Below are 23701 nucleotides of genomic sequence, written 5' to 3'. Positions count from 1 at the left end.
CACGTTTCCTGAACACAAATAGGAAAGATGCAACTTAAATACATTTAAACATCATACAAGAATTATTTCGGTGTAAATACCTTTTTTGTCACAAAGTAAAGATAGGCATTAATGTTCGAAAATGAGAGTGCATGCCCTATGTCCTCCTTCCTTATTGTAGATGTACTGAAATATACAGAATACTAATTTGGAAACTGGAATTGCAATTGTGATAGAAACAAACAATAAAAAAGCTGATATTCACAAAAATAAATTAAAAATTAATAATGAAATGGCAGGATTTTCAAGATCTTAATGAACAGAATTTAGGTTTTACAAGATTTTTAGAGGTATCACTTCAGTTCTGCGAGATATACTGCATGTCCGTATTACAAATAATAAATCCGCTGTTTGGAAATACCTAGGAATAACTGTCACAGGAACAGCTTATGCTGCAATGAGAAAGTGGCAGGAAGGACTTATCTACCTCTGAGACAGGAGAATTTTGGCTCATGAGCTATTGGAGGGCTAAGAAATGAAAATAATATATTGAGGTAGACTAAGTAACAATGTGAGGGAAATGAGGAGAGCTCTGGAGGTGCAAGCAATTCTTCCAGAGTGACTTTACTAGTTCAGATTTTGCAGAGCCCACGACAGATAAAGAAGAACACTAAAATTTATGTTAGAGCCCATGATGGCTTCTATAAAATGGCATGTTTACACAGTCTTCAGACAAGGTGGGGGAGGTCTCTGGAAAGACTAGAAGTGATTGGGAAGTGCATCAGAAGGGTACTGAATCTATGTGTGTCTGATCTATCTGCACTTCCAGTCCTTTCTAAGCATAGGGAGAGCAAACAAGTGCAATGGCAAAATGCGGTGTAGAAAAATTTGTAAAGATACTAGGGATAGGGATCATATTTAAAAGGAGTATTCTAGTTCTCCCTGAAATCCTTCAATTCACGGGTGGCTCTGTACATGTAGACAAACCTGTAAGCATATTCTAAAAAAAAAGCAATGAACAATTTAAACACATTTAAAAGAATGGCAAGCAGACTCAACTGCTTTTTCTGTCCTAGAAGCAAGAGCCTAGGAAACACCTAAGTGCTGGGAGCGGATCATAGGATCAGAGAACAATTTAATTGAATGGAACTCTTTTTACTGGCAAGAAATTGCATCTGTCCCTTAGTATGATTACATCAGTTTTCTGCTCATGGTCTAAAGTTGTAAATTAGTCATGGTCTTAATAGTGACAATTCTTAAGGATATTTTCCTGTACATAATGAGCAGATAATGGCCCACAAATTCATATGGATACTCAGAGGTCACACAATAAAGCAGGAATTGCTCTTGCCAATAATACCACTACAAATATTGTGAAAGAGCGTCATGTGTGAATCTCTACTAAACTAGTTGAAAAAGTATTTTCCAGAATAAAGTTTTTAACATCTTCAGTAGCAGAGCTGACACATTATTGAGCATCTCTCTACAATATGGTGGATGCAAAAAGCAACACAGGATGCAGAATATCCAGGTTCAACAGCCAGTCACTCTTGCTTTTCAGAGTAAAATACGACAAAAAAAGCTGTTCTGAATCAAGGAAGAACAAGGACTTCAACATCCATCATCCTCACTAGAAAGATAGCCTCTTAGTTATTTTTTAAAGATAATTTTTTTGTTTTGCATTCTGCTCAGTATTCCTTTCAAAAGCTGAAAACATCTAATACAAAAGGAATACACTTTTTTCAACACTGACTAGACATTTGAGCAAACTGAATCAAGGTTGACTCTTACTCAGAAATTGCAAATCTCTCAATTTTTTCATGCCTTGAAGACTTTGTATCCGGTAACATTTGTAATCCTTTTGTAATCCTTTTGTAACCTGTTAAGACAGCCAATCATTTTATGATTGAACCACTCACTGAGTAAAATACCTAAGACCTGAAAATCAAAACAAAAGAGGTTACCTGTAAGTAGGAAAAGGAATTGCTCGAGCTCTGCAGTTCATTGAAACTTGTCCATCTGAAGATTCTTCTGGATAGATAGTATCAATGGGTTGCTCTTTCAAAAATGGGTGCCATAGCCTTTGTTTCCTTCCTCTGAAAAAGTTGTAGTTTGAATTAATTGCTTTTTAATTAGTAGTCAAAACTGAAGATGAAATTACATCACACCTTCTATATTCAAAATGCGAAGGCTAAATATTGAGTCCCACAAATCAAGTTCTATATGCATCAACGAAACCAGAGCACTAAGGATAACAGAAGTGCTGGCCTTCCTTCGCTGACTCTTGCTTCATCCCTGCCTTCTGAGATCTAAACTCAATCTATGTTCCTGCGCCTTCTCCACTATTATTGAATTATCATTATGCCAAATGTGGTTGAGATAATTATGAATTGAAGATATGCCCTTTAAGAATGCAGTAAGACCAACTTACTTCAGAGGCCAACAAATTCTCATCAAACAGGTCCAGATCCAAAACAACTCTCCAAATATTAGGTGTTCTGTATTTATATCCTAATTGGATCCAGTGGTTTTTACATACTCAGAATCTTTACTGCACCAGACAAAACCCCCTTACGTTGGAGATCAAAGCTGAGAATTACATTGTTTCAAGAACATACTTCTGTCTTTCCTTTCAAGCTCAGGTATACATATATGTTAACTTTCTCCCTTCCAAAATAAAATAAAAAATCCCACATTGAAAATAATTTAAGTTTTTAAAGTCAAGCACTTAAAGGTGAATAAATGTCAAACAGTTTTGTCAACAAACTATTTTTTTTATCTTTACCCTCCATTTGCTGATGCTGCTGTAAAGGTTGCAGGCTCTGCCCGTCCATGCTGCACTCCCTTCTCCTTTATATTTGCTGGGGCTGGAACTAGATGATCTTTAAGGTCCCTTCCAACCCAAACCATTGTACGATCTCCCAACATGCAAGACTGCTCCTTGGGGTTTGTGAAAGTAAGAGTAGGAGCAATAGTGGAACACTCGGGGAAAATTCTGCTCAGTAAACCCAGGATGTAACTGGGTTCTTTTCCTGTGAAAATGGCAAATGTGCTTTCCAGGTACAGAATGGCACAGTGAGGAGGTAAAATTTTCACATTTTCACATTTTCAACACAGCTTTCTAATTCTCACAGGTCTCTACTGAGACTGAACTAATAATATGGACACTTGTAAGCAAACTCATGGGAAAAGCAAACTAGTACATGACTGCTACCAGGGTCACTTTCCAGTCAAGTTCGGAGCCTTGCTCTAAATCCTAGAGATGCCAGAAGTCTGGAAAATGACCTTATAATACAAGGGAAAAAACTCCAAACAATTTTCGCAATCTCTTCAGAGATGGCTGAATCACTTCAGCTTAAAAATTTCCCAAAGCAACAGTCAAGCACAGAAAAATCCCAACATTTTGCAATAGTATCCATGCTGCCTATAAAATCCACTACCTGTCTTGTAATGCTACATTTAAAAAACCTGCACAGATCAAGAGATAAAATGGCAATGCAACATATTCATGCCCTTAAACCTAATTATGATTTTGTACTATCCCCTTAAAAGTCTTGCCTTTGGTTATAAAACATTCTAGACTAAATTAAACAGTTTTTAGAAAACCTAAAAAAGAAGAAATAATCTATCTATATAACTAAAGAATGTAAATTATGTCAGTGCTAAAATATCATATATATAAAACAATCCTTCCACAGATATCTTTTTTTATTGTTCCTTAATTCCATATTCATAGATAGACACTGGATTACAGCACTAGCTGAAGACTGGTTACAGATAAAAAATAAGTTCCCTTTCCAGTTCAAGTTTAGGGAAAAAAATCACCTTGTGCCTTGAGGGCAGGAGCAGGTCAAGAAGACACTGTTATGCTGCAACATGTATGGTTAGGCAACTTAATTTTAAAAGAACTAACTCATGTAATGAGAAGTCTTTCAAAGAAGCAAAAGAAGGCAACTAAAAAGAAAGGAAGAGCTTTTGAAAAATGTTCTTTCTTTCATATTTTAAAGCACAACACGATGTAAAAATCTGCATATTGCTAGATCAAAAGAAGTACCTTCAGACCGGAAAGGCAAGAATCACGTATTTGCCTGGAGCCTGGAATGACTGAGCCACAAACCCGATAGCACTTTCTGTGCAGTTCTTAAGTATGAATACAGAATAACAATGGCGTCTAGCAGCAAATAACCATATCATATGCAGCTGACTCTTTCCACCTTAGGATTCAAATGGTATTATAGACCACTTAGGCATTTAATGGCATACATTTTTAATGCTGCTAGCACTATTAATTTTCCTGAGTGAATGTCTGTTTCTCACACCTATCGAATATGCTTTAGAATGACACTTCTGCTGCAATCTATTATGAATCTGGTTTCAGATGTCTGGCAGAGCAGAAAAAGATACACGGACTGAATGTCAGGTGTGGCAACTGATAAATCTTTCATTCTCAGATGTAAGCCAAGCGTGGACCAGTGATATGAAACAGCAAGGAGGAGAAATGTGAAGAGAAAGGATTTTTGAAAAGATCAGCAGAAAGTTCACACTTTAAGTGAAGTACCATGTCTGTGTGAGGAAGTTTGGAGAGCCAGAAGGGCAGAGTAAGAGTACAAGGAAAAAGATCAGCTCGTTGTACTTACACCTACAAGAAGAAGGGGATAAATAAGTTGGGAAAGGAAGAAGGAAATGGTTGCATTAGGTAAACTAAGGATGTAAAGAAAAGCATGTTTCATCTGTTCTGGTTGTGCTTAATTTAAGCAAGAGGATGGACTACCTGACCTCTCAAACACTGTTACTGACCTATTTTCTGTGTACATTTCTAGTGATTTATATTTTGAATTGGAGCAAAGGCTATCGCCTAATTCTGAGTATTCAAGGCATTCTTCAGTAAATTCTGCAAACAGGGTTCAGACTTCTCAGCAGTGCCAAAATGTATTAGGAAGTCTTCGCAAAGGTAAAGAAAATCTCTACACAGCTGACGAGATCATGGATCCTGTATAAGAACCGTTCCTGCTAGCAGGTGACCCTGTCATCCCTTCTCCAGGCAGCACTTTCCAGATGGGCAGTGTCATTTTCCCTCTAGACATTCCTGCAACACCTCTCTTGCTTGTCTGACTTCTTAGGTAGCTGATAAAGCTAAAGAGAGTGGAAATCTATTCAATTCTACTTTTCTGGGTTAGTTTTCTGCCAGTTTAGTGAAGCTAATTTGTTCACTGATGAACAGCTGTGCCAGTGCAAAGGGTGGAATACAGGCAGGGCTATAGGCTTCCACCTTTTGTGTGGAAAAAAGTTGTCTTATTAACTGAACCATCTGAAAGAACCACTGCCTAAGTAAGACAGATATATCTGAAAGCATTACTACTACTTACAGATGAACTACAAAATTATATTAGTACACCTTTATGTCCCTGCACAAGCCTGTGAGAGATCATAATATAAAATATCCAACACATTCAGAGAAAAGACACCAAAAGGATGTCTGAAAATAACAATCAGAAACCACCTGAAGCAGTTCTTTTCAAGTCATCTCAAGAAACTCCAGCAGAAGAGGAAAAAGCAAGGCACAATAAAAAGGCTTATTCAGTGCATCTTGATTCAGTATGTTTTTAATTCAGGAAATGTCAAATTTTCCATATAAACATATTTTTTAAAAAACTAACTAGCTTTCAAATTACTTAATTTTGCATGGCATACACTAATGTAGAACATAGAGACAAAGAGGTTTTCCAGCCCATATACTTGCATCTTAACCCCCTCTCCCCCAATTAAAAACAAGTCAGTAGCCAGTCATCCTTGTATCAACCCGCTGTAGATCTCCCTTCACCTCATATCCTTCCATCTCCAAACAATTTGACCACTCAAATGGCCTTGCATCCTCTATGCACCCTACTCCTGGTTCTCCCTATCACATCCTTCTCCTCTTTGATAAGGAAATTATGCTTATCTATAAAGGTAATGCAAAACTTTTCAACATAGCCACCATACAGGTCCACTTCTTGTGTCTTATTTCCAAAAGCCTAATCACTGCCTGTTGTTGTTAGACAGCACATATCTTTAGTTCAGTATTTATGTCCATAATATAATTCTATATAAATTTGTTTATTCTATATATTGTTCTAATTACACTGATACTAAATTACTCATGTCAGGTACAAATTTGGCATATATTTAACAACATAGCAGACAAATTCTGACTTGATTGTTAAAAGATGAATTACTTGAGCATAGCTGCCCCGGTTATAAGTCACCATAATTTGGCAGGAAGAAGGGAAGGGGACTGACTTGTCAAAATCAAATGCAGTTACTGTAATTAAAATTCCCTACATTAATTTTGTAACCTTCCAGATTAGCTTACAGGCTTCATTAAAAGCAACAATTTAGGGAAATTATTCATTCAGTTCGTGATAGTAGGGGATCTCCTTATTTGTCGTTTACATTGGCTCACTGCAGACAGGAAGAAGATTGAATAAGGGTGGGGAGAGTATGGTCACTTGCTCAGTTTGGGCTTTGAGAATCAGAAGAAAATATATGGTAAGAACATCCCAGGGATGAAGCTTGGGACACTATGAAAAGAGAGGACGCAGGTGTTAGGTCTACAGCTAATTTTGTGGGAATGGCAAAGTGATCTTGGGCTGCTTTGACATTACCATGATACAAAGAAATAGCTATATAATGGAAAAGAGATGGCATAACTAGAAAAACTGATTGAGATTCAACTGAGCAGGGAACCATAGGAACTGAAACAGAGAAAAAGGAAAATTCCACATGGTATAAATAAAGGTGCCAGGAAAATACTGTCCAATGTAGGACATCATCATACAGGTATGACTTTTGGGCAGAAATTGGGACAGTCTTAGTGTAAAGTGAAGGGAAATTCTAGGAATTCACTATCTAGAAAGGGTGAACAGGGCTCACCTGCACACAATTCATACACAAGCAGACCTTGGCTTCTTCACTCTTTCCAAACTTCTTTCCCATCCCCCCTGTAAATAATGCTGAAAACCCTGTTCTGAACAAACACCCTGTGGTTTTCTAATATCTGTCTGATGGTATTAGTTGTTCAGAAAATTCCTTATCAGCTGCTTTTTCTTGTTTTGGCATTATCCCCACTCTGACAACCACATTTTTGTCAGATTGCTAATTACCTAAACTTTTCAATGTCCAGCTCTCAGCCTGTCCAAGACCTGTACTTCCTAATATTAGGGCAACATGCCTTCCATTTTTTCACTTTTGATTTAAATTCCTTTTGATTTAATTCATTTTAAGTACAGCAAATGACCTGCTGAGTTTTTTATAGCAAAAATCACTAAAAAAGAGTGACTGATTACCTGGTAGTTCTCCCTACCTGATATTAGTAGATCCTAACCAGATCTACCACAACAAATCATCTCAAAAGGTGTCCTTTCTGACTGATTCTAAAACCCTTCAATATGTAAAACTTCACAATTTATTTTAGCAAATCTATTCTAATGTCTAACAATGATTCCAATTACAAGAGTTTTCTTTTTAACATCTAAATTTTAATATCTAAAGATCTTCAGCATTTGGACTTTTATATTGAACTTTCTAATTTTACTAAAAGGTTCTCATATAGATCTGAATTTACTGGCCTCTTGGGTCTTTCTTTGTATTAGTAAGAAAAATGAGGAAAAAATTGCACCAAGGGCATTTGCACACAACCACTCATCTTGCTTTTCATATGCAATGGAAGTCATAAACATAATATTTACATCCTACAGAGTATTAAGCAACCACACCAACCTGTTACTACCGTAGACAGCATAAAATATTGAACTCAAAACATCAATTTCAGTGGGTTATAGTGCTGAGCAAAAAAATTCCTCTGTTGAGAGACAGCAGGGTTAGTTTGCTTCTTTCAACACCAGTCATCCAAATCACATTCAGACAAGTCAATTTATTCTATTATCAACTAATTCAGACCTTACATGCATCTAATTAATTTTGAAAATCGATTTTACTCATAGATGAAGGATAATGTCATGAAGTGAAGCTGCTTATAATTATGGCAACTGCTCTGTGTGTGAGCAGAACCAGAAAGGGAAGTTAAAAGCATGTAGATTATGAAAGACTGCTGTGATTTATTTTTTTTTTTTTAGTTCATAGAGAAAACCAATAGTTCTTGGGATTATCTTTCCAATACAGAAAATTAAATAAAACCTAATTGTTTACTTTTGTCTTACTCATTCTCAGCTACAGAGATGTGCAAACATACTGTGGATGTTTTTAGGGCTTGTTTTGTGCGTGGCAAATCATGGAACATAAAATGCTCTTAAAGGTTTGTCTTCTAGATAATTGGGTTTTGCAGCACTGCAGTATCTCAAACCTTACTGAAATGACACAGAGGAGTTCAATAAATGAATTTGTGACAAAAATAGTAACTCCTCCTTTCTTTCTACTATGACTACTTTCTAGTCTACTGTAATAAATTTGAAGTAAGACTCTTGACATTAAGTGTAGGATTTATCCCACATAATTTTAAAACTTAGGGATTCTGTCCAAACTGTTATATGGCCTTCTTTAGAGGGGTCAGACAAGCATTTCCACCAACTAATTTGGATATCCCATTTTCTCTTCATCAACTACAGAGAAAGCTGTATCACATACCCAACCTTCAAATGGTTAAAATAAAGTGAGACAAATCTTCCCATAAGAGAGTACAGATTTACTTGCCTGTAGCTGTGCAACATGACCTGTAGCCTCTCAGCTGAGCCCGCTAGCCAAAGCCTGCTCCTGGCACCAAACCCAGAATCAAAGCCTCCTCCTGGAGCTGAACCTTCTGAGGTAGCTGCAACACCCTCTCTAGCAACAACAGGAACACTAACGGCAATTTATGTCCCATTTCCCCTAGTGCTAAGTTTCAGGAGGGGTGGCATAGCCCACTCCTACAGCTGATGAGGGACATATTATTATAGGCTTGTTTTAACTTATTTTGCAGCAGCATCTATAAACCTCTGTGGAAGGTCAGGGAGCACATGGTCAGGCACTACTAAGAAAAGAGTCTTTGCCCTAAAGAAATTATTATTCCACTCCAGTGTAGGACCAGAAGTGTAACTGCACTTTCTGCTTCTGATTTGTCCTGCAGGGCTCAAACACCCAAAGAACAAGGAGAAAGAAGGTCAAGCATGAAGCGATACTATTGTCCTTACACCCTCATACGTCAAAGGTAACATTGTACCCGTTGTTTCTTAGTCAAATTTGAACATCCCCTAGTGGATGTCATAGAAATATCCTTTTTTCTCCAGGAAGCTTACGCAGAAAAATATTGAAATAGTGATTTTATTATTTATATAGGAACATAATTTCCACCATTCTCACTGTGCACTGATAGAAAAATATTTTAATTAGCATTTTTATTTTTGTAAAGAGCCTCCTCCTTCTCTTTCTGTTCCTGCTTCCTGTAGACCTCTCTATTTCCCTGGCATTTAACACTGCTGAAAGTGGCTGCGCGAGACAGTCATTTGGTATCATTCTTATCAGTATTGATCTGCCCAACAATGTTGCATCCTGTTACAAATTTTCACATGAGAGAGGGACAAAGTTCTGTTGACACAGCACATGGCTAGATTAACCTTGAATGCTAATAGATGCTGAACAAGAAAGCCATGGACTCATTCATTATCTTATCACTAACTTGTGAGGTTCCATATCAGCATCGCAAGGCTAGAAATCATTTGATATTTAGAAGTAGCTCTTGCACTGTTTTCAGTATGTCTCCGAAATTATGACCTACTAGCGCCTGAGAAGCGCATGCTCAGAAACAAGACAGTCTGGGAATGAGCCAAAATATCTCTACCAGGCTCACAGGAAGGTAAACACAGCACCTCCAGGTCTCTGAGCATTATGATAGCAAAGCACATTATGATTATTAATTTACAAATGTCGGACACTGCAGTAGTATTAAATGGTCTTCTCAGACCTAAGCAGGGACATGGCAGACAAGGTAAACAGGTATTAAGTATATTCATCCACTTTGTATTTTAGAAGAAAATGCATATCTCTCTTTAGCAATTGTGACTAATGCCATATGTTGTGGTAAAAAGCTTTAAATAGCATAGATTCTGGCCCACAGTTCATAAAAATGTATCTTTGAGCCTACTGTTCCAGGGAAAATCCAAGCTGTATATAATTTAAGGTTTGGGGGTTGGATTTTTTTTTTTACTTCTCTCATAAATCAAGTGGGAAAAGTTGCAGTTGGCATTCATGGGAAGCTTATGTGCTGAAGCAGTAACATGTTGATGTCCATGAAACTCATGATGTACCATTTCATGGTCTATAAAGAAGATTCTGTCATCCTGATGCAGAAAAGGTACTGATGTAAGCCACCACATCCGTTTCCAAGAACCAGTCAGCACTTAAACAGAAAAACTAAGCACTCCAGCAGTCCCATTTCATATTATCTGAAAGGGTTAGATTGTATTCGGGAAGGCTGCTTCTACTTTTCTGAACTGAAAAGAGCGGGAGAAGTACTCCTATCCCATATGCGCCAGTGAAGCCCTCAAAGAGCCATGTAGTTAATTATGTAGTTTCTGCTTTACAGCAAGTATCAAGTAGGAAAAGCTCCAACCCCTGGCAGAGTTCGTTTCTCCACCTATGCCTAAGAATGGCAGAGTACAGTTTGCTTGTCTTCTCAGACTGCCAAAAGGAATGCCAGCCAATACCAATTATAGTACTTTTAAACATACTCACATTTGCCTTTTAGATACTTAAACCATTTAGGTTATTCTTCCTTAAAAACTTAAGTGTTACTTCAAAAGTGACTTAAGAGGCTAACTTTTGATGATCTCAGGGGAAAGCCAATGCTTGGCAAATTAGGGATGAAGGTGAAATTGAAAGTGTTACTCTGCACAATCTCCCCCCACCAGCCTTCCAAGTACATACGAAATACAAGCAATTCAGCATGCTGACTAATAGCATCCTCATGGACGCAAAGAAGTAACTACCCTTCTTTGAGAGGCCCTCTGTCTTACTGGCTTTCTTGCTTTACCAGCTTTCACTGAAGCTTGGGGTCCTAGTGATTTTTGAAAATCAGCATTAGGTTCCCTCAAAAGCAGAAGTGCTTTTGATGTTCATGTCCCTGGATTAACACCTCATTTGCCCAAACCAGAATAGTCACTAGAGTGACAAGCTGCTTTTTGGGATCTGATCTGACCCAAACTCAGGTACTGCCTGGCTCTGCGCTATGAAATCCCAAGGTAAGAAGTAAAAAAGTTTGTAAAAAAGTAAAAAAAGAAAAGTTTGATCAGAAATAAAGTATCAGAGGAATACAGTGACATTTTTTGCTATTGATTCCTCTTATAGCCAAATGCATTAAGCACATAAAATATAGGGCCTTTGCAGCTTTTAATTGCTCTTTAGGAGGAAGAAATAAAACAAGCCTGTTGCTGGAAAAAACTCCTAATTCTTTTGGTGCAACGTTATTATCCCAGGTGAAGATACACTTTGGTTCACTCATTTACATGGGATGTGCTAGATGAAGGAAAAGTTAAAATTCAGACTTGGCAATAGGATATGAATTTAACAGGAAGTCAAAGGCAACTTAGAAGTATGTTGGAGAGAGCCCAGATGTCAGGGGAAAGAGGAGAAGAGTCAAATATTACCAGTAATAGGCATGAAATAACTTTTTTGGCAGTGGACTGAAATCATCACAGTGTTCCCTAAGGAGTGATTTACTGCTCTCATTTGCCTTGCACTACTCAGAGTGCACTCCAAAAAGCAACCCTTGTTATAACTGTCTGTTCTATTAGTAAGTGAAAGGCCAAATGACTTATGGCTTTTTCATCAATTTATATTTGCAAGACTACATTTTAAGCAGTAATTTACCTGGAAAATAAACATTGCTCCTGTTTCATTGCAGAAGATGATCTCTGCCTAAACTTCCGATGCGCTGATTCGTGGAATATTTGCTTCCCTTCAGTCAAGTATGTGCACATTCCCCACTGATGAAAAAGGCTGATCATTGTAACAATTCTCGACTTCTGTCTTTGATTACCACAAAGAAAAATTGGCTAAAAGTGAGGGGATTTATTCCAAGCCAAACTCCAAATTTCTAAAAAATACGTATTTCAGTTTCGGAAAAAAATCTTCTTAAATTTCCTGAAGCAGGAAAAAAGATCAGTTTGAAAACAGGTAAAAACCCTTAGCTTAGAGAGTGTCAGCATACCTGTCAGCCTTTCGGGCCATATTCTGCACATCTCCAGCCAGTGTAGCTTCAGTTTTTCAGCTTCCTAGCTCCTTGTTTCCCAAATACTTCTAGCCGGTAAGTCTGAAAGCTCTTGATTCTCAATCAAATGCATGAATTCTGAACACTTTCAGGGGGTTTTGGCTGATATCTTTGAACTTGGGATGAACTATATGTTGAGACATCTCAAAGGACATTGACCCTGGAAGCTATCAGTTTCTTGGCTCCAGGGAAGTCAATATAGTAGCTCTGTTTAGGAGCCATGGGTTGCAAAAACCTTGACTGGTGGCTTCAGAGTCACAGATTGGTTTGCCCAAAGGCAACTTACAGGGTACAACCACCTGAACTGTGGGTCAAGCACCACAGAAGGCAAGGTGAGCCAAATATACTTCCAAATAAATCCCATGTTTTGTCAAAAAGTGCTAAAGCAACTTTTTTAATATTCTGCTTTCAACATCTGCTCCCAGCTAACTTGTCTTTTCACTCTGGTGCTTGGTGCGTTTTGTTACTGAAATGAGAACTTATGATCTGACCCCAATTCCCACATTCTCTATTACTGTTGACACTGCCAGCATTTCCCTTGATAGTATCATGTGTGAAAGAACACCTCCTAGAACTTGACATGATCACTCTAATTGTGCTCCTTCCTTCTCTACAGTATCTTTCACTTTTTAACCATACTGTGAACACTTCCAAGCAACTCCCTTGTATTTTATCTTGGTTACTGCAGCTATGTATTTATCTGGATGCCATGACATTTTAATTGCCAAGAAATACATTCAAAAGGAAAATTTGCTATGACTAACTGCCAGCAGCTCTAGCACTCACTTGAAATGAGAAACCCTCCAGCAAGATTCAAGTGCTGGGGCAGAACAAAGACTGCAAAATCAGATTTATATAATCCAGATGGGTGCCATAAACCCTAGATGACAGAAACAGACTTTCTCTCAGCTAAAATGGATATTTAATTATTTATGCGAAGCAGAGCGGGTCCAAGAGCAGAGAGTGTTTGCGCTACTCAGCCTTGCAATAATACACTGAAAATAACAAACGTGTTCTGACTGTGTAGCACTACCACTCTTCTGTATTGGAGGATGGCGCGGTATCTTCAGAGGTAGCGGTAGGTCTTATCTTTGGCGTCTGATGAAAAATGCAAGCAAGTATTTATTCCATACCAGAAGATAAGTTAGCAATTTTCTTTGAACAAGTAACAGCACTATTCGAATCTACCCCTTTTCAAGGCCCTTCATACCAATGGCTCCTATTCTTCTTGCACAAATGTAACACAGCCAAGTACAGTCAAGTGAGAGATCAAATGAACATTGCTATGAATACACCAATGCGTACTCAAACTGCATGCCATATCATCATAGCCATCTTCATTCTTCCTACGTCACTTGTGACCCTCACACAACACAATCTTCCCATGTCATTCTAAGGCACTGGTGGGTGCATTCTGGTGCCAAGATTTCTGGTTTCTGGGCACATCTGCAATGTGCATAATAAACAAATAAAAGCATTAATCATCTGGTCCTGCCCATGAAGAAATTAAATGAACATTTGTTCTCAGTGATCTACTCAACTTGTTTATCAACCAATGTCCAGCACTTTTTTTGCTACTGCAGCTGATGATTTTGTTTGATGTCAACATGGCCAGTGCGAAATCACATGTGTAACATTACTGATGGTAGCTGACAGCCCTTTTACTTATTGCCCTGGGAAAAGCCCAGTGTTGAATTAAAGTGATGAGTTTTAAATTTTCATATGGGTGCTATCAGCAACCCTCAAGTCTTAAAAAAGAAAAAACCCTTGAAACATGTAATAAATACATTATAAGCATGAGATCATAACATTTTAAAGGTCTTGTTTTTTACTAGTCATTGGTATATCCTTCAGCAAACTCAGACATGGAGTAAAGAACTGCATACAAACCCTTTATAGAACAAAAGTGTTCGCACTAAAACAGAAGACACTCCTGTGAGCTATGGACTAATGTGTTAATAAATTTTTTTGACTCACTAACACAAACAATATAGTCTCATCGTAGTGAAACTGAGGCAATGCCTGAAATGGTAGACCAGATTAAGCAAGACTATGAATAGCTCACTTCAGATAGGAACTCATTAATTACATGAAGAACCCCCCAGAACACAATTATGTTTTATGAAACACAATAGAACTAGCTTTGTGAGTAACTTCCCCCTCAAAGTAGGGAAGGATCTAAATCCTACCTTGAAAATAACCAAAACGTTAGTACACAATATCTGTGCTTTTCAAAGCTCAGTCAATATTCTGTGTATGCACGATTCAATTATTCCGCTTTCTAAATTTTCTGATCTCAGTTCATGTAGTCTATACATAAGCAAAATGTTTTCTTTCTTGAGAAGAGCTCTGCTTATGATGGCAATCCAATTCATCACAGCAACTAAAACTCAGCGTTCATTTAAATTGGCATGGAAGTCTGAAAGAAGCTTTATAGATCTCAAAGTTGTTTGGAACAGCTGGAACAGAAACTAGATTTTAACCCTGAAGTTTAACTTTTGAAAGAGCTCATTCTCTCTCTTAGAACTGAACCAAAATTTCAGCTGCAAACATCTCTGTACTTTCACATTAGAAATATGACTCCTGAATGTTTTAATATTTATGGCCCCATCTCTATTTATGAAATAGTTTACAATTTGTAATTTAAAATTAAAGTCAGTATATTAGCAGTGCCCCACTGTACTATGAAAACTACCACTATATCCTGCTGGTGGAATTTCATGGGTTTTATGAATTTTAGATAGTGTCTATGTTACAGAATTTTATGTTTAGTGTCTTATGGGCATATTTCCATTCTTCTAATCATGCTGATCACCTGTGCACAAATAGATTTTGATACATTTTTTTATAATCTAGAGAAAGAATTAACTCCATATACCAAATTAGAATAGACAAAAAGAAATTTAAAGTCCAGATCTGTCTTTTTGCAAGCTTTTAATTCTGGTGTCCATTCTAGTAAGTATGCTTCCTTATAGTTTCATCGTTCACATTTAGTAATTCATTGTATCTGCACAAATAAATGAAAGCCATATAAACAGCATAATTTACTTTGAAATGCATAAAACTGACAACAGTTAGTTAAATGAATTAACATGGGAGGTCATCTTACCTGTCAGGCAGAAGACGAAACAGGGTGTAATAAGATGATAGATGAAGAACCACATGGTTATCTTCTGTACAGCGATTACCTCAAAAGGAATTGTGCCTTGCAATACCATCATTCAGAAAGCTAAAAATACCTGATTACAGAGAAAGAAAAAGGAGTGAATAATTCTGACATAAGGCTTTATTTCATATCACATTTCACTTGCCAGATTATCTGTCTCCACTGAATACTTAAGAGTTAATATAGGATAGAGTCTTTTGAATAATAAATGCATTTTCAAATTTGCTGGATCAAATTAATGATCTGTTTTATTCAGAGAGCACACTGCTGAAGAGTACTGAGATTTTCCAGTGATAGTAATTAATACGGTAAATGTTAATACTGAACATCCTCTTTTAGACTAATCTTTCTAAACCCAAACTTCCTAAACCAGATCCTCTCTCTATGCACGCTTTGTATTATTCCAAGTATTAAAATATTACATAATTTGCAATAAAATAACGAGATTCCAGATCCTATCCTACTTCATTTCAGTAAATATTACATTGCAATTCATGATTTTAAAGTCCATAAAAAGAAAAATACAGTGGAGCTGAAGTACATTAACATCTTTCAAGATTCATGTATTTTGTCTAGTATATCATTCCTTTTAAACTTTCAACATACAATTCTTGATCCTCTGGAAAGGCAGTATTAAATTTTATGACTTTTAACTGTGGAATATAATCATTATTGCCATGTTGTATTTGAAGTTTTCTCTTTTCCCTGCAGGAGAAACTCTGCCTCTATATATTCTAAAACCAGGCTAAAGAAACATGCAGCTTCTTGTGAATATTCTAAGATTTTAGAACACTTCTGTAACAGTTTTTACTTCTTTCAATCAGAATATTTTGCTAGCTTTTTGTTTCTGGCTGGTGGCTGTTATCTGTTTCTTTAGGGCAATGCGTCATCATGTTTGCAGTATGCAATTCTCTTCTTTGTGTAATGGATTTCTTGCCATGAATATATAAGTGCATCCTTTACATCCATCACATTCTGTTCATGCTTGTTCTCTTGATTAGTTCTGTTTTAGCACTGGTTAAGTTACAGCCTTTGCACAAAGCAAGGATTTCAGCTTATCCCTGACAGAATATTGTTGTAACTCAGGCACATGCTGATATCATCCATTCCTCTCAGTACATTCATTTTGTTACTATTTCACTATAAAATATGTTTCTACATACTTGAATAGCCTTCAAGTATGTAGGCTATTCTAGGACATGTTGCATGCTTATTAGCATTTGTGACTTTTTGCAAGATGTAATCATGATGCTACCATTGTCCAGCTTCCCATGCCAAGTACCAATTATTCTGATCATGGCTTCTACCATTTACCAAGACTCCTGCTCTTTCCAGGCAAAAATTTTTAACAGATTGTTCTTTTCTTCCCAAAGGTTTTAGATCTTGTTTTGAAACTGCCCTGTTTTGCACCTCCAACACCAAGGAAAGGGCAGTTTTGAATTTCAAAGCACATATACATACCTGACTCCCTAAGTATGCTTGGGATAAATGATGCTCTGATTAACAGAGAGCCTCTGGTTTGAGCTCCTGCTGGACAGGCCTGTCCCAGTGTACGTGTCTCATGTCTCTCCTTGAGATGGCTAAGAAAATGTCTTGGCCACTGGGGCTTACACTTGTCCCCTATTTCTCAGAATAATGCTAAGATGTTTATGTGAGCGTGCCTCAAAGAGTGACCTTTCTTTAGCAGAGAGCTTCATGGGGTCTTTTTTAGAACTCATATTGTAGGAAAATGGCAAGAAATATCAGAAAATAATCTTTCTGCTCAGAAATTACAGGAGCTGTTGCACTTCACATTTTTCCTTTCTTTAGCACATAAAATCTTTAACAAAATGGTCAAAAATGTATTAGTTGCCATGACCTTAAAATCATGGCTGTTCTAAGAAAACAGTGCTCAGCAAAACACAGACAAGAACTAAACAGTAACACCCAGAACTGAGATTTATTTAGAAATATTCCCTGGAAAAAAGGCTCTTAAGCTGGCAATGAGTGCATATGCTTACTCTACCTGGATCCAAAGGGAAGAATTTACTAAACAGCTTTCCTCTCCTGTTTCTGTTGGCACTAAAGTTTCTTCAGACTCTGTCACACAAAGGATATTCACAACTATTTCAGGCATCTACTTAAATGACCAAGGTATGAACTACTGTGTCTATACGATTTCTCCAAAAGACAGTGGTAGGTTAGAACAACAAATGACTTTGTGTACTTTTCCAGCAGCCATACCCTGGCTATGAAATGTCTTGTATTCTGACAATGTCTCGCCTGGAACATTTATTTCCAAGTGACATGAGTTGAATTGCATACTTAGGCTGAAATAATGCACATAATTAAACAGCAATGAAACAGGAACTCTATTGGGAACAGCAGTAATTACACAGTAACTCATGGTGATAATAACTGTGCTCAAATGCATTGACAGAGGAAACTGTTGAGAATAAACCTGTGGTCTCCCTCTGACATTACAGGCATAGACAGAAGATCCTTCTTCCTTCTCTTTTGCAGAATTCAGGTTTGATTTTGAAAAGTGACGATGTCCTCTAGCTCTCCAAAAATCCCTTTCTGTTGGCTCAGAAAAAAATGGTTTTAACACCAGTTAAAATTACAGTAAATAAAAATTGTGTCAGTAAATTCTATAAATACCTCCTTTTATTCAGCTACAAAAGTATCCACCCTGCCAGGATTAAAATCCTTCCCTTGCTCTCACTTGTTTCGGCTGAGTGGGCTCTGTGTATATATATAGCACATCCATCTCTCCTGATTTATCTTAGCTTGTGGTTGAGAAGTCAGGCTGTTTCACATCGCTTTGCTGAATTTTGGCAGAACTGCCTGCTATGAGATGAGACAGCATGCAGGTTATCGCCTGTGTGTCTGAAGTGGTATGGCTGTACATGATGTTACTACCCAGCTGCCCAAGAAGGAGCCCCGGCGTATTTGAGGCAGCAGCACTCGTGCCGGGGGCAGCACTGTGGGCTGCAGCTCTCATGTGGCATTATCTACTGCCGCTTTTGCTTTTACAGCTCTCAAGCTTTTGTCTTCACAGAGTGAGAAGGATGTTGTTGCCTAAGTAAAAATAATTCCTGAACAAAAGAATAGTCATTAGTACGACTCGCTTTTCTCCCCTGTAAGAGCAGAGTGTGACTGCATGCCTGGGCATGCTCCTTTTAGTCTGTCTGCACAGTACACTATCCTCACAACAAAGCATTATAATTTTAGCAAATGAGTAGGACCTTTTTAAAATATGTAATAAAATGAGCAGGCATTTAACTGCAACTGTGTCAAGTTTAATTACTATCTAATGCTCATTAGCACATTTAGGTCCCTTTTGACTGTTCAGTTTCCCAAAAGAGCCAGTCACCACTACAGGGCCTTTGCCTTGCTAGGTTCAAGACAACTCCTCCTGGTGTCTGGAGTGCAATCCTCCCAAAAGAGGTGGGGGAAAACTGGGACATTGGCTGCTGGGTAGGAAGCACATTTAATTTTGAACACAGGGACCTCCCAAAACGCTTCCGGAGGCTTGCAGAGTCTCATGATGCTTCATCAGGATGAAAGATGTTCCCAGGACACAAGGGTAGACCTGCCTCTCTATACTACCCAATTATTACTGTCTCAAAATGCACTTTAGGAAAATGTCTACATTTTCTTCCATATTCTATGTGGCTTTCTTCAGGTCTTCACCACACACTTTGGCCTTCAGTAAGGAAAAAAAGACACTTGCTTTACAGCTATGAAAATAGCCAGTGTTTTCCATCACTTAATTGAAACATGTAGATGGCATCATCATCTTGCAAGGACATTTAGCATTCATAATGTAGACACAAAAAGAAATTAGAAACAGCAGGTAATGGAAGTCAGTTAAATAAAGATCATAAAATAAGCAGTGCAAATAGACTACATAATCTACTAAATTTGAAATGAAGAAGGGGTGGGAATAGACAAGGGAAAGCAGAGAAATGGGGGTGGAGATGTTAAAGCGGTGAAGAGGAAGCAAAGAAGCAGAACCAGCATTACAGAAGAGAGCGATGACATGTAAGACACGGAAGCAATGTGCGGGGAGGATGGAAACAATAAACCAAACCAAAAGGGCACTTAGAAAGACAGGGAGTGAGGGAAAGTGATGGAGATGGAGCTATAGGTAGATGAAGGTGCATGAGGATTAGCAGTCACCTCTGTCAATAAATCTCAGCATTTACCACAGAAAGATCTTCCCTGAACCTCTCTTGCCAAGGCTCTCAGTGTGGGAGCAGCACGATCATTGAATCAGCCCCAAACATCTCAGGGCTCCTCTCAGGACCCCCAGGTGCTGAATGGGCAGAGAGAGGGCAAAGGAAAGTGTTTAAGAGCTCTGGCTTGGTACGCTTAGCTAGGAGAGGTAAATCAAGATGCTTGTTACGATTCTAATTTCCTGGTATATTATGATAATTACGCACATTCAAGTTATAGAATTGGTAGAGATTCCATCCAGATTAGCCTATAAATAGATACAACAATCTAGAAGAAATCTCTGGTTCTCCACCCTTTCTCAGAACATGAATATATATATAATTGCAATAATTCACTGGTAAATTAACACAGTGGCAAGTTATAATCAAAGCCTTTTAGGAGCCACACAATACTTCAACCTAATCAGTGTTTTGTATTTGTTTTTACTTCAAGCTCTTTTAGTGATTTTAGTACACATTTAATCACTTGTCATCTTGATTTTCTTAAAAGAGTTGGCATTTTTTGCTATGACAACTAACTTCTCACAAATATTATTAGTTGCTCAGTATTTAGAATTACAAGAAACTTGATACCAAAAAAAATGATGTACATTGCCTATTATTTATGGTATCACCCTTTGTCCTTTTCTACATTTTATTTAATTTATATTACACTATGCCATTAGAAAGGGCACTACATCTTATTCAAAATTCCAGCTTCTCAACTATTACTCACAACCCCCTTATTTACTTCCAAAACCAATACCTTAGCCACTAGCATTTACTACTCTTCCCTATTACCAGAAAGGTGAAAGACAGTCAAGTCCATTGCCACTGCACAAATTTATCTCATTACAGTGGTCTGGATGACTGTAAGTAAAGTTCCAAGCCAGCCCGGCTAATGAACAATTCAACCAGCTCTGTATTTCTGTATTTATGTTTAACAAACATTGACTTGGAAACACGAAGAACCAATGTCTCAGATGTGATGAGGATGCCAGGGTTGTTACAGGGCTTGGCCTAGTTTCAGTGGGAAACCTTAGCTTTGGACTGCAATACGAAACTTCCATTGTTTCACAAATATTTATAAATACAATTTTTGTGCCTTCTTTTCCACTTAAACGCTCATGTCAATAGGCTTAAAAGAACTAATGTCCTGGCACACTGATGATCTGCAATATACTATGGCCCAACATTACCTATTTGATCCCTTCCTGCCCCCTTTCTTTGGAAGCTGTGACTTCTCTCCAAGAATCAAGCATCAAGACAACAATAAATGCCTTCTCTAGACGTGTTTTGAGCCATGCTTTTTCTTTTTGAAAGCAATAGTGCCTATTCTACAAAGCAAGAAAACATAGCACCTACATCAAGAAAGAAAAACATCAAATAAATTTGCAGAAGATTGCTATAAGATACAGAAGGTACCAGGGGATCTGAATGGCAACCTTATTGTTACAAGATGTTTGTTTTCTGTGGACATTTTCAAATACAACATTTTTTCAAATACAACATTTTTTCAAGTAGGACAACACGCTGGTAGTTAATCACACTGTGAATTTAACTCTCCTGCTTCCTTTATAGTTACACATCAAAGAATTCAGACCTCAAGAATCAGTTATTTCTTCAGTCAGTTGCTCAGTAGGCACTTTTGCTTTTTTTGTAGGCAATTAAGAAGCCCTATGGGACTTTTTCTTGCTTGCCTGCTACATCATCCTTCCCATTTTCATTTTTTTCCCTTTGTTTTGTCTTTCTGTTATTCTGTCCTCTTAGACAGTTCATGCAACTAATGAGATGTCTTATTTTTGTTATTTTCATCCACAGATTCATTATTAATCAACATTAATTCTTTTCCCTACAAGGATTTTACATCAGTCACACATCTATCTCATTTTGCAGTTAATCAATAACTCTGTAAGGAATGGTCATTTAGTATTGTTATTATAAATATATTTTATTAGGAAAACTAGGCGTCTTCTAATTTGTGGTTAGCTCAACAACTCAGCTTTACTATTAATTATGAATACAGTTTCGTTACTTTCCTTGAGTCACTGAGCTGCAAAAAGGTTTTGTTTTGAAATACCTTCAGATAATGAAGTGTTGCTTAGCGGTACTTAAACACTGTCTTTAATCATCATGTCAGCAGCAAAGGGTCAGGCAGCCAGTCCTGCAAGTCCCTATTCACATCATTTGCTCTATCAGCAACTGGCTGTTCTTTCTTCTAAGGTAATAAATAAGAAAAAGATCACTTACTGCTGCCATAACTCACAGGCATTACTCACACTTTTCTGAAAGCATGCTGCTTTGCTGCTTAAAGATTGCCTGGTAAAAAATTTCAGCAAAACAAAATCAATAAGCCTCCTGCCAAGCACTGAGCATCACACACAACAGCACACTACTCTGTTCTTACGTTTACAAGTGGCCTCCATTTGTGTCTTAAAGCCTAATCACTTTAACTTGGACTCCAAGACAACCAAACACACCCAAGGGCCTAAAACCAGCATGAAAAACAAAAAAAAAATCAGCCATGAGTACAAATAAATATCCATTATTAAAATTGGGCATTCTTTCATATGATAAAGAGGATTTTTTGGTTACTTTGGCCAACAACTTTCAAGGGACAAAACTTTCTCCAGTAAAATTACGTGTATAATTGCTGCTATCTTTTTGCATTTCAATTTTGTTAGAGTTTATAAAAGAACAGATTACTCAGAATATTGGAATCAGAATCAGAACATCTTGAAATTAAATTTTAAATAGATTAATTTCTGACAAAAGATTCATTTGAAAAATGAAAAAGGATTATATGAAAATCTTTATCACACTTTTGGCATTTCCTATCTGATTTTCACATTTTCTTGAACTTAGTAATGCCTTGGTATTCATCAATAAACGAAGTTATGGGAAAGAATGGTGTATTCAATAAATTCATAGCAGATGTATTTATAGACATAAAAATTTAACAGTTTGTCCATTATATCTGTAACTCAGTACACCCTATAAGATACTTCCTATTGTACAGCCAAAGACAAGCTCAGTGGGAGATTTCATCTTCAAACCGCACGTTTCCTAGCAACTCTCTTTAAATCAGAGTAGCTTTTTTTAAATTTACATCAATCACTTGGAACTCTTGAGAATGCTTAAAAACATCTCTTTCATCCTGTGAATAAACAGCTCGAATAAGACTAGCAGCTGCAAAAAGGAGAAAAAAGGAAAACCAATTCAATGTTTACTAGAATTTGCTGGTGAATTTTGGAGTAATACATTATTTGTGCCTTTTGGTTTTAAGCTTACACATTTCAGCATAGATATTGGTCAGACCCATGGCCATTTTTTACAGTTTTGAGCTGCCATCTACCATTTCAAAAAGCCTCTGTGTTTTAAAGACTGCCTTTCAAGTACACGTATGAAGTAGACTTAGTTGTATTCTTAAGATTGTAAAAGACAAATGATGGTTACTCTTGGTTTCATTAGCTATAACTAAAGCATTTTTTCTGTAGTCTTCAGATGTAAAAAACCAAAAAACCAAAAAACCAAACCCAACCCAACCCAAACCAAAAAACAAAAAACAAAAAACAAACAAAAAAAAAAAAAACCCACAAAAAACCTTTTTTTTTTAAAGCATAGTTTATTGCCTGTTAGTTATCAGTTGATACTTTTCACCTCATATTCTCTATCAACCCCAGTACAACCTCAGAGGCACACAGCACCTACAGCTTCAAGCTGACAGAGAGTAGATTCAGATTAGACATTAGGAGAAACTTCTCCACTATGAGGGTGGTGAGACACTGGCAGAGGTTGCCCACAGAAACTGTGGCTGCCCCATCCCTAGCAGTGTTCAAGGCCAGGTTGCATGCAGCTTTGAGCAACTTGGTCTAGTGGAAGGTGTCCCTGACCATGGCAGTGGGTTGGAACTAGATGATCTTTAAGGTCCCTTTCAACCCAAACCATGCTATGATTCTATGAATTAATAGTCTATAAATAAAGCCAAAAAAGAGAACCACTTGATTTTATACATCTAAATCATTCTGCTTTGTTTTTTACTCGTAAATATCGAGGAGAAAAAAGTTACACAAAAACCTCAAAAGGTATATGACAGCTAGAGGTGTGATCTACTGAAGT

At 37.3% G+C, this 23701-nt stretch overlaps 1 protein-coding gene across 1 annotated transcript in view; it reads right to left on the bottom strand.

Annotated features, from left to right (window-relative positions):
- The window catches only part of CNTN1 (contactin 1), a 235892-nt gene that overhangs the window by 72331 nt on the left and 139860 nt on the right, over positions 1–23701 (bottom strand). The window contains 3 exon segments of the mRNA XM_030479376.1: positions 1944–2050; positions 2053–2075; positions 15327–15456. Coding sequence (XP_030335236.1) covers positions 1944–2050; positions 2053–2075; positions 15327–15438 — 242 coding nt within the window. The 5' untranslated portion in view covers positions 15439–15456.

The sequence above is a fragment of the Strigops habroptila genome, chromosome 3, assembly GCF_004027225.2.
Source record: "Strigops habroptila isolate Jane chromosome 3, bStrHab1.2.pri, whole genome shotgun sequence".
Lineage (NCBI taxonomy): Eukaryota > Metazoa > Chordata > Aves > Psittaciformes > Psittacidae > Strigops > Strigops habroptila.
The sequence above is the reverse complement of the archived record's forward strand: the minus strand, read 5'-3'. Positions and strand labels throughout refer to the sequence as shown.